This window comes from Hyperolius riggenbachi, chromosome 6 (genome assembly GCF_040937935.1).
Source record: "Hyperolius riggenbachi isolate aHypRig1 chromosome 6, aHypRig1.pri, whole genome shotgun sequence".
In the NCBI taxonomy this organism is placed as follows: domain Eukaryota; kingdom Metazoa; phylum Chordata; class Amphibia; order Anura; family Hyperoliidae; genus Hyperolius; species Hyperolius riggenbachi.
Window position 1 is genome coordinate 284,237,499 of NC_090651.1, and position 13,909 is coordinate 284,251,407.

Below are 13,909 nucleotides of genomic sequence, written 5' to 3' on the forward strand. Positions count from 1 at the left end.
GCTTCATTTTATTTGTTAATCTATGAGCTTTGCGAGCTAAGTAACACATCTATCATCTTTGTTAAAGGACAATTGAAGCAAGGGGGGATATGGAGGCTGCCATATTTTTTTTTTCCTTTTAAGGCGTGCCAGTTACCTGGCAGCCCTGCTGGTCTATTTGGCTGCAGTAATGTCTGAATCGCACACCAGAAACAAGCATGCAGCTAATCTTTTCAGATCTGACTTATGTCAGAAACGCCTGATCTGCTGCATGCTTGTTCAGGGTCTATGGCTTAAAGTATTAGAGGCAGAGAATCAGCAGGATAGCCAGGCAACTAATCTTGCTTAAAAGGAAATAAATATGGCATCCCCATATACCTCTCACTACAGTTCCTCTTTAAGCAATTTAGTCTGGCTATCTTGCTGATCTTCTGCCTCTAATAATTTTAGCTATAGACCATGGACAAGCATGCTGAAGATCAGATGTTTGACATTATTGTCAGATCTGACAAGATTAGCTACATGCTTGTTTTTAACAATCTGTGGTAGGCTTTAGCAGTTCCTTCAAAACACACTTAAACACCAGTCCTTTCAAGTATGCCTGTATTCTGATTGCCACTTGTATGTGCATATATTATTTAAGTCTTCGCTATAATTCCCCCATCTGTATGCTTTAATCGGTTTCTAATCCTGCCATAGGATAATGCGTAGTGCTTTTTATGAAGTATTAATACTATTTTAAGTAAATTGCTTTGGTTGCCTTTTTACTTTAATATGAATGAAATAGTTAGGAATCCTACTAGTTTACGTTTCATTTGATCATGAACAGATCCAGGAAGAAACTGAAATGTGGAAAATCCGTGAAATGGAAAAGCAGACAGATTCTCATGGGACAAAGCGTAGAAGAGTGTCAGCAGAATCAAACAAGTCAGTATTAATCCTGGAAGCTGTAACTTTACTGCAAAATGAATTATCAGAATAAAGCCATGTGTACAGGCAGGAGTTCTGTCTCCTAAAATAATCTCTTGTGGTCGTTTTCAAGTGTGACAAGTAATTATTGATCACTGTACAGGCATAATGCTGTGTTCTCCCCAGAAATAATTTCCAGCTGGGTGGCATGAAAAAGTAGCCGGGTGAGGCGAGATGAGAGAATGCAGGGTCGGTGCTTCTGTGCGCAACTCTGCTCGCAGCATAGGAGGTGGTGAGCTGCTGACAGCCGGGTGCTCACCAAAACTAGCCGAGTGGAGCACCTGGCTAAAAGAGCCTGGGGAGAACACTGTACTGCTAGATTACCTGCCACATAGCATCTGTCTTATGGGTGGGTGGGGCAAATATGAATGTAAGTTGCGTCTGGACCAAGAATGTTCCAATTTGCTTTTCTTTTTGTCCACTTGCCTAATGAATACACTGTGAGAGATTTTGTTCCATAGAGACTGCAGGCATGCATATCCATCTTCTGCATTACTGTAAAGGTGACCATACATTACTCAGTTTGTGGCATCGATAACCAGCTGTTTAGATCATAATGATCAAATCTGACAGAGGTTGATGCAGCAACAATCGATTCAGCATGGTGAAAAGATCTTGCTCTGAAAGCCAGTCTGACGCAAGTGCGCTATTTACGTATCTCTCCAGCAGCCGCCGGAGAGATACGTAGAGGGCGCACTTCTCCTGCTCAGACTGGCCGCGACTGGAGGAAGTAACGGGACCCGGTACAGAAGACGGAGAAGACTGAGGACAGCGGCGTGGGAGCAATCTGAGCGTATTGGGCTGGAGGAAGCCCCAGGTATGTATAAAACGTGTTTTTTTTGTTTGTTTGTTTTTTTGCCTTCGCTCTGGTTTCCTTTAACTCTGGAACTCATCAGCTCTATACATCATCAAGTGGCAGCTAGCTCTTGAGAACTTTTAACAAAGGTGGCACCGATGACCCAGATCTACAGCAGAAGATTGGCTGGATCAGATTGAGGACATTTCAAGCAGTTTTATTGTTATTGTGTACCACAACAGAACTACTTTTCATGACAGCCCCGCGGTGCATATAAGGAACATAGCGATAGTAACAAAGGTAGAAATAGAGGAATTATGCAAGTATGCCAGATATTGCAGATATTTTAAATAATTTGTACACAGTGTTAATTATTTCAGAGAAGATTGAGAGTTTAACAAGTTTATATGGCAGCTGGGAAAAAGCTGGTTTTCAGTCTGTGTGTGTGCGGATTGATCTAAAACATCTACCTGATAGGAGCTCAAACAAGGCGTTTCCAGGGTGAGTGTTGTCCTTGATAATGTTTTTGGCCCTTCTGCAGCGAGTCTTAAGGCCCATACACACCTCCGTTTTTTGCGAACGACTGGTCGTTTGACCGTCCCGTCGTTCAGTCGTTCGCCCGCTAAATCGGGCGTGTGTACAGACTGTCGTTCGCGTGATAAGAGTGAGTTTCTTATCACGCGAACGACAGTCTGTACACACGGCCGATTTAGCGGGTGAACGACGGGACATTCAAATGACCCGTCCGCAAAAAACGGCCGTGTGTATGGGCCTTTAGACAAGCGTTCCATTGATTGCAGTTCAGTGCTGGCAATGACTGCTATTTTAACAACTCGCTGCAGGGCTTCTCTAGCCACCTTGGTGCAGCTGTTGTACCAGGCAGTCATGCAGTTGGTCAAGATGCTTTCTAAAGTGCATCTATAGAAATTAACCAGCAGCTTCGGTGGAAGATTAGCGGTTTCTCAAAGTAGAAGCGTTGTGCTATGCCAGTTACAGCTAAAGCATTGTCAGCCCAGGACAGGTCCTCTGCTATGGTGACTACCATATACTTAAAGCTGGAAACTCTCTCTCCACAGCCTCTACATTGATCATTATCAGTATGTGATAGGTCTTATTGGTGGTCCTAAAGTCTAGAATTACTCATTTTGGGTTTTTTGTATTTGGTTGCTTTATAGACCCACTATACCCCCTATATGCATGACAAATTGCTGTGTATACCCAAGTTAGGAGCTTTGTAAAGACAGTTAACGTCTATCACCTGAAGCAGTCATTGTAGATCTAGTAAGCAGCTTTCTCTCCTCTGCCACTACCTCTTCAGTAATCCAACATGCTGGATTTACTTACCCGATTGCTGTTGTGTTTCCCTACACTTGCTCACTGCCCAATAACACTTGTACATTATCCCCTCTTTAATCAATATAAGTAATCAAATACTTTGTAATGTGGAAAAATAACTTCTTCAGATGAATATATAGAGCCCTATTTATATTTGTAGTGTGCATGTTTTTTATACTGGTAAACTGTACATTTGGTCTTCTAGTTCAGTTTCATGTTTCAGGCTTATTATTTCCTTGTGCTCTCATGTGTCTTCTGGTGTTTTGAGTTACATTGACAATGTAAAAGTATGACTAAAGGAAGAAACCGGGGCTTTCTGTGGAATCCGTTCATTTTAATGGTTATGTCCAGCCTGCAGTTTTTCCAGTAATTCTATCTGTTCGTTCTCAAAAGAAATATGGCATTACAATTTGAACATAATAGACTTCTTTCTTAGAGCGTCTGTTTGGAAATTCCCCTTTTAATGTTATGTTTGGAGCCAGCAATATAGGACTGATTGGAATGAGTGAGTAATATTCCCTGGTACTCTCTCTTACCAATATAGGACTGATTTGAATGAGTGTGTAATATTCCCTGGTACTCTCTCTTACCAATATAGGACTGATTTGAATGAGTGTGTAATATTCCCTGGTACTCTCTCTTACCAATATAGGACTGATTTGAATGAGTGAGTAATATTCCCTGGTACTCTCTCTTACCAATATAGGACTGATTTGAATGAGTGAGTAATATTCCCTGGTACTCTCTCTTACCAATATAGGACTGATTTGAATGAGTGTGTAATATTCCCTGGTACTCTCTCTTACCAATATAGGACTGATTTGAATGAGTGAGTAATATTCCCTGGTACTCTCTCTTACCAATATAGGACTGATTGGAATGAGTGAGTAATATTCCCTGGTACTCTCTCTTACCAATATAGGACTGATTTGAATGAGTGAGTAATATTCCCTGGTACTCTCTCTTACCAATATAGGACTGATTTGAATGAGTGTGTAATATTCCCTGGTACTCTCTCTTACCAATATAGGACTGATTTGAATGACTGTGTAATATGCCCTGGTACTCTCACCAATATAGGACTGATTTGAATGACTGTGTAATATGCCCTGGTACTCTCTTACCAATATAGGACTGATTTGAATGACTGTAATATGCCCTGGTACTCTCACCAATATAGGACTGATTTGAATGACTGTGTAATATTCCCTGGTACTCTCTCTTACCAATATAGGACTGATTTGAATGACTGTGTAATATGCCCTGGTACTCTCTTACCAATATAGGACTGATTTGAATGACTGTGTAATATGCCCTGGTACTCTCTTACAGATGGGACCACAATGGTTATAAGGAGCTCTATCCGGAGGAGTTTGGTGATAACAGGTACTGTTTTTAAACTAAGCTGTGCTTGAACATAGAGAGGCATATTTATAACATTACCAGCTCATCAGAAAAATGTTATTATTTCTGCATAAATAATGGCACCTTTCTGCAAATCATGTGATTGCCATGTTTATAAAAGTGAGGATTGGCTTAAATTATTACAAGTATATTATCTGTTCTCCTGTCTTCCCTCATCAACTTTTTTTTTTTTTTTTGAGATGACTATCAGCAATAAGTGCAGGTCAACATACAGTATTTTCAAACTTATGGTCAGCGTGATACAGTAATTGTGTTATAGATTGACATTTAGCATTCACCACATGGAACCCCCCCTCCCCAGAATTGGTCAAATCTGCAAGTGATCTGGTGTCCTCCACCTTGCTGGTTGATACATTTCTGATCAATTTTGAGTAGTTTTATTGGAATATTGCTATTGGCAGCGGATCATCGGTTTGTATAGTTTTGTTTTGAGTAACCTATGATTGCAGGGCAGTTATTTAGTCGAGTGGTGATTTGATTGCTTCTGGCCAATGACTTGCTCCCCACTAGTTGTTGGCTACATACAGTAGTTATCCTGTGCGCCTTTGACCCAAAATAATGTTACCTGTGAAAAAGAATTAAAAAGTTATTTCCTATCCAGTTAGACCTCGTTCACACAATACGTGTTGCTGTGCACATTTCAGCAACACATATATTACGCTATTCAGAAGTGCATAGATGTCACTGTCTAATGGCCACACTTTAAGGATGATCGTTGAGATGCAAATATTTCCGAGTTCATGCAGAATTATGTAAATATGTTTATGCAAATATATGCAGCTTGAAAATGGACCAATCAAATCCCAACCAGGGTTAAATTGATCAATTTTTAAGTTGCATACGTATATTTGCATAAAAAAATTACATAATCCTGAATGAACTCAGAAATATTTGCATCTCAATGATCATCCTTAGCACAATTGTATGCTGTGCAATAGTGTGTTATTGCTGCATGCATTTTTATCTATTTGTTGTTTATTTATTTTTTTGAATGGGATCAATGCTGTGCATCGCCATATAAACACATGGTCGCATGACTTGGCTAGTGTACAAGGCCCAAGTGGAAGCAACAGGAATTTTGCATTTTAACATTCTCTCTTGGCAGCAACTCTTAGCAAAAGTTGTACCTGTGAGGCAGAGTATTCTACACTGTTAACCATTGCAGCTTCCACAGAACACAAGCATAACTCATATCTTGTCTTACTAGTAAAAGTGGATCTTTGGGGGCGTGGCTTGGATGGCTAACTGAGAGGACGTGTGGTGGAGTGCTCCGCTGTTCCAGACTCCCTAAATCCTAAAAAAAACTCTGCATTTACAATCCCAACTTACCCTGGAGTATCGGTGCTACCCGGTGGACAAACTGGCCGAGTGGTGTGCTCCTCCGACCGGAAAAAAAGAAGACGACCCCTCTGATCGGGATTCTGGGCCTAGTTCGTCACGCGGCAATACCTCCCCGCTGCGTTACACTCCCTACGGACTGCCAATGTCTCAAAGGAGTAAAAGAACCGATAAACCCTCGGCTACCCCTAGTAGCAAACTTAAGGGCAAACAGGATAAAGAACACGCATCCGACATAGAAGACGAAGAACAAGATGTCTTCCCGCCTTTTGTAGAAAACATCATGGAGGCGATCAGGGCGTCCCAGACTGCCGTTACAGCTAAAATTGATCACCTTGACGCCGGTCTAGGGCTTCTCAGGCAAGACATGGCGAAGATCCGAGACCGAATCACTGAGGTTGAGCGGCGCACCTCTAACAACGAGGACCGGGTGGCGGAGCATCAGGCGGCTATCCCAGGCATGCGGAAAGACATACAGACCCTGGAGGAAAGAGCTGAAGACGCAGAGAACAGGAACCGCCGCAGTAATGTGCGCCTAGTCGGTCTCCCAGAAGGAACCGAAGATAAAGACGTTCCAGTTTATGTGGAAACACTCCTCCGGCAACTACTTCCTGATGCAGCCTTCTCTCCCTTTTTTGTCATCGAGAGGGCGCACAGAGTACCCAGCAAACGAGGGCCTCCTGGAGCTCCGCCACGTGCGCTGATTTTTAAATTCCTCAATTACAGAGACCGTGATGTAGTACTGCAGGCGGCAAGACAAGCGGGGGAGATCACCCTGGGGAACTCCCAATTGATGTTCTTCCCGGACTACTCCACGGGTGTGCAGAAACTGCGGCGATCCTTTACCCACGCTAAAACAAAGCTCAGAGAACGGGATATCAAATATTCGATGATGTTCCCTGCTAAGCTAAGAATTGAGTACAAAGAAGAAGTCCTCTTTTTTGAAAAACCAGCTCAAGTGCTCACATGGCTGGAATCCCTGCCTCAACTACAAGACTGACTGACCAAGTCTTCCTCCTTGAACGTGATATATTTCTCGTAAGTACTAACTTTATTCTGCTGGCGTGGGACGGATTGTCCATTTTGTCCCTTTCCCTTTGAACCTTGCCTGGAAGCTGTTTAATGTTTCATGACTTGCATCTTACAAACGGGAAGATTATTCCTAGTCATTCACCTAATTGCCCTATAAACCTCTGGAGACAGGCGCCATCTTAACAACGGGGCTGCAGACCGTTATCCTGTCGGTATCCATTAAAATATGACGCAAGATAAACCCCCAATCCTTCTTTACACACACACATTGTGGCCGGGGGTGAGGAACCCACAATGTAACGCGATTCATACTATGTATTACAGCTCCGAGTTTAATGTACGCTTACTAATCTGTCATGAAATAGAGGAATCATACTATGCAATGTAATGTACTAGAGGTGATATTTTGGCGGGCTCGACAACAAAATGGCGATATAACGGCCGGACTGTGCGCGCAAAGGCGCACTGATCGGCATTCTGGGGCTACCTGACGAGTTCCTGGTATGGGCGAGTAATTGAAATTCTCTGCTATATAATTGGGGGTGTGCCTCTCTGCCGTGGGGTTCGGTGCGGTCGGGGGTTGGGCGCCCTTGCCTTCGCAATTAATCGCGTGGGGCGGGTGTGCTCTCCCTCCGGTCGCGCGGACAACATGGCCGGTCGTGATGAGAGGGGGTGATGTGTTGAGAAACTACTATGTATTAATCGGTTATGAGCATAACGGGTTAGACATGCTGTGTATAGCTACTGTGTGTGTGTAAATGTGCTCAGGTGAACTAACAGATACGCCTAACTTAGCTAACCCCTTCTCCACCTTCCACCTTACTAACCACGCCTAACCTAACACCGTGTATGAAGGCCAGGGCACTCCAACGTGATGCGCTAGATTACTGCTTATGCCCTAGGGAATTGTCCTTGTGTTAGGGACTGCTAAATCTATAATATCCTGTACATTAAGCATGATTCTCAGCAATGCTCCATATATCCTATAATAGACAATGGGTGCTCCGTTATTTCTGCCTCATGTGCTGTCTTCACACTAATAACCTACTGACTCATGTGGGAGCGGAGTCCACGGCAATACAAGCCAGAGATAACTTCCCACTCTATCCTCTAATGAGTTGTAGCTGTAATAGAACGCTAGATGGCACCAAAGCCTAACGGATCTCCCTCAAAACAACACCTAACACACAGTAGTTAGGGCTGTAAGGGATTGCTGTGGACCCACCTTCCTACTATATTCCTTATTCTTGTATCCTTGCTTTACTAACCTGCTGACTCACCTAAGTGAAGGTAAAACGGATCTATAAATATGGGCCAGAACAGCACTGACGCTCCTCCTATGGCTGCTCATGAAACAATGCTTCTATGGTAAATCTCCAACTATGAGGTATCCCAAGAGGACTCCTCAGTACAGGCTACGCTTGCACAGGACTATGGACATTTTGGTGGAGCCTGTTACACGCCAGAGAATTCAACTGATGAAAAGATATTTGATGGTTATACTTTATGTTGTTTACCAATTACACCTTAATATATACCCTTGAGGTAAATGTAACGTTAAGTGTTCAACCCCAACTACTGGGAGACTGGAACGGCGGAGCCTCTGCCCTGGCAGCGGACGCCTCCGTTGAAGTTGTCTAGATATTGCTAGACTTGTTCTGCTTTGTTTAGGGTATAAGTATCTCTTGTTGGGATACAGGGTGGGGGGGAAGGGGCTGCACTCAGGGGGGGAGGGAGTTCTCTTGGTCTCATTGTGGAAGATTAGTAACTACTATGCACCTCTTTGGTTGACCTTAATTAAAACATCTGGACTATGTCGCGTAACCTAGACTGTAAAATCCTCTCATGGAATGTGAGAGGATTAAATGATAAATTTAAAAGAGCTCTCATCTTTAATTACTTGAAAGCACATAGCCCAGATGTGTGCATTTTACAGGAAACACATCTCACTGGTAGCAAAGTGTTGGCGCTTAAACGCCCGTGGGTGGGAAGCTGCTACCACACCACCTACTCTTCATACTCCAGGGGAGTAAGTGTCCTTATCAGGAAAACATTACCGTTTCAACTCCTACATTTGAAAATAGACCCTAATGGGAGATATGTTGCAGTACACACTTTAATTCACCTCCAGGATATCTTAATCATTGGGGTTTACCTGCCCCCTCCTGCCAACGTGGCTACTTTGAACTCACTTGTCCCAATAATATCTGATTGGAGCCCTGGAAGAGTTATACTTTCAGGTGACTTCAATATGGTCTTACACCCGACTGACCGACAAACACCTAATCCCAGAGACTCTACTGACCTATTATCCTGGGTTACTGCAATGGGCCTTGTGGATGTCTGGAGGTGGAAGCATCCGCAGGCCCCCGGGTTCACTTGCCACTCTGCCTCACACAAAACTCTCTCACGGATAGATTTCACACTGGCATCCAGCACTTCTATGGCTGCCATACATTCCATAGAACGGCTGCCTTGGGCCCTATCGGACCATGCCCCCCTTATGACTACACTACGCTTAAAACATCAATCTAACAACCGACCATGGAGACTGTCTGGGCACTGGGTGAAAGATCAGGACATACAGGACAAAATCCAGTCCATCATACCACAGTTTTGGGATTCTAATGATGGTACAGCCACTAGCCCAATCGTATGGGACGCGTTCAAGGCATACACACGGGGAGAATACATGGCCCAGATCCGTAAATGTAAAAATGACAGGCTACTGACCTTGCAGAACGCCGAAAACAAGACAAAGGACACTGAAATACGTTACCTTGCTCAGCCGAACAGAGCATCTTACTCGGCATGGCAGCTAGCAGTCACCGAGCTTAAATTACTACACATAACCCAAACCAAAAAAGCAGAGCTCTCTCAAAAACAAAGAATATTTGAATATGGCGACAAATGTGGTAGGATGCTCGCATGGCTGACTAGGGAACATACCCCAATTACAAATATTCCCGCAATACATTCCTCAGACGGGAGTAAAATAACAGATTCTAATGCAATTAATCTGGAATTTGCCGGATACTACGAAAAACTTTATAGCTCTAAATTTACACAATCCATGAATCATTTATACGACTACATAGCTAACATCTCATTCCCTAAACTGTCAGCAGATCAAATTAAATCCCTAGAAAAAGATATAACAGAAGAGGAAATTAATGTAGCCATATCCTCATTGCAATCTAACAAGGCTCCAGGGCTAGACGGCATCCCTGCCGAATTTTATAAAACTTACCCAGAACTTCTATCCTCGCGCCTACTTAACCTCTTCCAGGGACAAGACCAAAAAATAACATTACCTGATTCAATGCAGGAGGCTCTGATTGTGGTAATCCCCAAGAAGGGAAGAGATCCTCTCCTTTGCTCCTCGTACCGGCCGATCTCACTCCTTAATATGGACGCAAAAATTTTTGCAAAGATTTTAGGGAATAGACTTAAGCCAATGCTGGCAACACTAATACACCCTGATCAAACAGGCTTTATGCCAGGGAGGGGGACGGATGTTAATTTAAGAAGACTGTTTACAAACCTAGCAACTAACCATGATAACTCTGGTCAGAGAGTAATAGTCTCCCTGGATTCTGAAAAGGCCTTTGACTCTGTGGAGTGGCAGTATTTGTGGCTAGTACTGGAATCCTTTGGATTCGGCCCCAACTTCATAGGTTGGATTAAACTCTTATACGCCACTCCCAGAGCAAGGGTCCTAACAAATGGGACTATGTCTCACTCATTTAACCTATTCAGGGGAACCAGACAAGGGTGCCCCCTGTCGCCATTTCTATTCTCTCTGGCCATAGAACCGCTTGCAATTAAAATAAGGGCGGAACAGAAAATTCGGGGCTTCCATATTGGTAACTTAGCGGAGAAAATCGCGCTTTATGCCGATCTTCTTCTATTCTTGGGGGATGCTAACGAATCACTGATCAATCTTTTAACTAGTATTGATGAGTTCGGTGAATATTCAGGGCTTCGCATTAATTGGGAGAAATCCGCACTTTTCCCGGTCGATGGAAGAGCTAGAGATATGGCTGCTGCTACCCCACTACAATGGGTGTCAACGTTTAAGTACTTGGGTATCCAAATACACTACCCACTAACAGACTACCTTAAATCCAACCTTAACCCAATCCTAGACTCCCTTGAAAAACACTGTAAAATGTGGGGTAATCTCCCCCTGACGGTGACTGGTAGATCTAACCTTATCAAAATGCTATACCTACCTAGACTTACATATATATTTAGACAAACTCCAATATGGATCCCGAGGCACATCTTTAATAGAATAGACAAAATTCTAGTAAACTTCCTGTGGAATGGAGGGACGCCACGAATTTCACTTGCGACCCTGCAACTCCCTACTAACATGGGAGGCATTGCCCTCCCTAACTTTAAACTGTATTTTTGGGCTTCCGCTCTCGTAACCATACGCTGGTGGTTCGCCCAGGAGGACAGAAACACAGCGACCACATTGGAAGCTGCTGTGGTGGGTTCCTATGAGGGACTCTCTCTTCTTCCCTTCAGAGGAGAAAAAGCCTTGGAACAACTACCCATTCCTATGAAGTTAACTATTAAGGTGTGGAAAACCGCCAGATTGAAATATAAAGAGCAAGACGTATTCTCCCCATTTGCTCCACTATGGTGCAACCCTAATTTCCCTCACTTTCTGGCGATCCCAGACCCTTCGCTCTGGGCTAAACATGGAATCAAATGGCTACAGCACTTATTCCCCACTGGACAACTATCCACGTTTAATCAATTAAAATCAGAATTCTCACTCCAAAATAAAATGTTCTTCAGGTACCTCCAGGTTAGGCATGCGGCACAGGCTCAGTTTCCTAATTCTCTCACATTAAAATCTGATCCATTAGAATCCCTACTGCTTCGGAAACAAGTTGAAGCACCTTTGTCTACTATTTATGCTGCTTTAATAGACACAGGATCCTCCAAAGTGGATAAGGCTTACCAGAACTGGAGCCGGGACGTGCCTGATCTGGAGGAATCAGATTGGAGGGACTTGCTGGAAGCTACAGGGGAATATCTCATATCCATGAAAGATAGGCTTATCCAAATGAAGTTCCTATATAGAATTTACTATACCCCTACCCGTATGGCACGAATGTTCCCACATAGAACAGACGAATGTCCTAGATGTGGCTCCTCACCTGGAGATTTTATCCATATGATGTGGAGATGTTCTCATCTACAATCATATTGGCAAGGAATCAACAACCTGCTTCAAAAGGTGTTCGAGCAACATATCTCCCTTGACCCTAAGACACACCTGCTCGGAATTTCGGGCAAAATCCTAAAATCCAGGAACTTGATACTGTTATGGGACTTATTAAGCTACTACGCGCGGAAATCCATTATTTTACACTGGATACAACCCACGGCACCTACAGTGGCGGAATGGATTAAGACTATCAACTCGGCACTGCCGCTATATAAATTGACATACCTCCAACGAAACTGCCCCCTAAAATTCGAAAAAATCTGGACCCCATGGGTGGAACATCTCAGAGTCCACGGCGTGGATTATGAGGCTTAGTTCTACTCTGGCTACCAAACGCTCTATCAGAAGTCAACCAAAGAAACAAATAACTAATAAAATAATGAATACACGAGAACCGAGACCAAGGGAGGGATGGGGTGGTTGGAGGGGGGGAGGGGGGGGGGGCTGTTGCGGGTGGCTGTGGTATTGTATTGTATTGTTATGTTCATGTATAAAATACAATAAAACTTATTTGAAAAAAAAAAAGTGGATCTTTGCAAGCACTGTCTGTAATCAACTGATAAGCCTCCACGGAGACTGAAAGCAGATTTTTACTTGTTAAAGTCACAGCATGATGAACTTTAGAGGAATAAACGTTTCTTTATTACAATTTATGGAAATACTAAAAATAAAAAAAAAAACCTGCGCAATCCTGGGACCACAGAAAGGGTTAAGCTTCAGTGTTACTTAGTATCACAGAGCCTTGGCACAGCTCACGGCCAATTCACACTTGCTGAAATCAGCTATACAGGCTGAGCTTCCTATACACACAACATGCAGCCAGGTCTGTGGAGTCGGTGTTGGAGCAATTTTGGGGTTTTGAAGTCTGAGTTGGTGGTTTCATAAACTGAGGAGTCGGATGATTTTTGTACAAAATCCGCAGCCCTGTCACGTATTAGACTAAGGAGTCGGAGTCAGAGCCATTTTGGGAGTCGTGGTTTTGTTAACTGAGGAGTCTGAGTCAGAGTTGGAGGATGATTTTGTACCGACTCCACAGCCCTGCATGCAGCAGTGAATTTCTTAGCATCTATGAACACTTTTTAATGTGTGCTGTGCAAGATTTCATGTCCGCTTTAAAGCTAGGTTCACAGTGGTCAGTTGCATAATGCATGCATTATAAGTGTGAGCTACAGTGAAGACTTAATAAAAAGCCTGCATGCATGCAGCAAGTTCGAATAATGCAATAAGTTATAACGCAGAGAGGTATTAACAGCCATAGAATTGTATGGGCAGTGAGTTGACCTGCAGAATAATTCTGCAATGCAACTGAGCACTGAGAACTAGCCAAAACGCAGTACCTGTGTATTCCTGTGAACTAGCACTAAGGGATTTTTTTCTTTCTAGTTTATGCCTTTTAAATGTTACATTTGCCATTTATTAGATAGATAGATAGATAGATAGATAGATAGATAGATAGATAGATAGATAGATAGATAGATATATGGAAAAATGAACCTTTACCGGTTTTCTCACTAGAAGTCGCATGAGATCTGATGGTTTTGAAGGCGAGGGAAATCGGGACATGGTGAAAGGTGAAGCTGCAGCAGCTGTTACTCTCAGACAGGAAGCACTGAGTGTGCGGGCCTGGAACAGGAAGTATCAGGAGTGTGAATCCAGCATTCCTGACAGGTGAGAATTGTTGCAGTGCTGAGATCTCTTGTCTTTCATCAGTCAAATTTGCTATCTTGTCCAGATGTTGGTAACTAGCAACTGTGTACAGTGAAATGCATGCATTATTCATAAATGTC

General features: G+C 43.2%; 1 protein-coding gene across 1 annotated transcript in view; it reads left to right on the forward strand.

The window, feature by feature from the left end:
• NKAPD1 (NKAP domain containing 1) overlaps positions 1 to 13,909 on the forward strand; it is a 29,898-nt gene that overhangs the window by 2,631 nt on the left and 13,358 nt on the right. Inside the window, exons 3-5 of the mRNA XM_068240955.1 lie at positions 809 to 906; positions 4,412 to 4,465; positions 13,638 to 13,790. Coding sequence (XP_068097056.1) covers positions 809 to 906; positions 4,412 to 4,465; positions 13,638 to 13,790 — 305 coding nt within the window. The remainder of the gene's footprint in view (positions 1 to 808; positions 907 to 4,411; positions 4,466 to 13,637; positions 13,791 to 13,909) is intronic.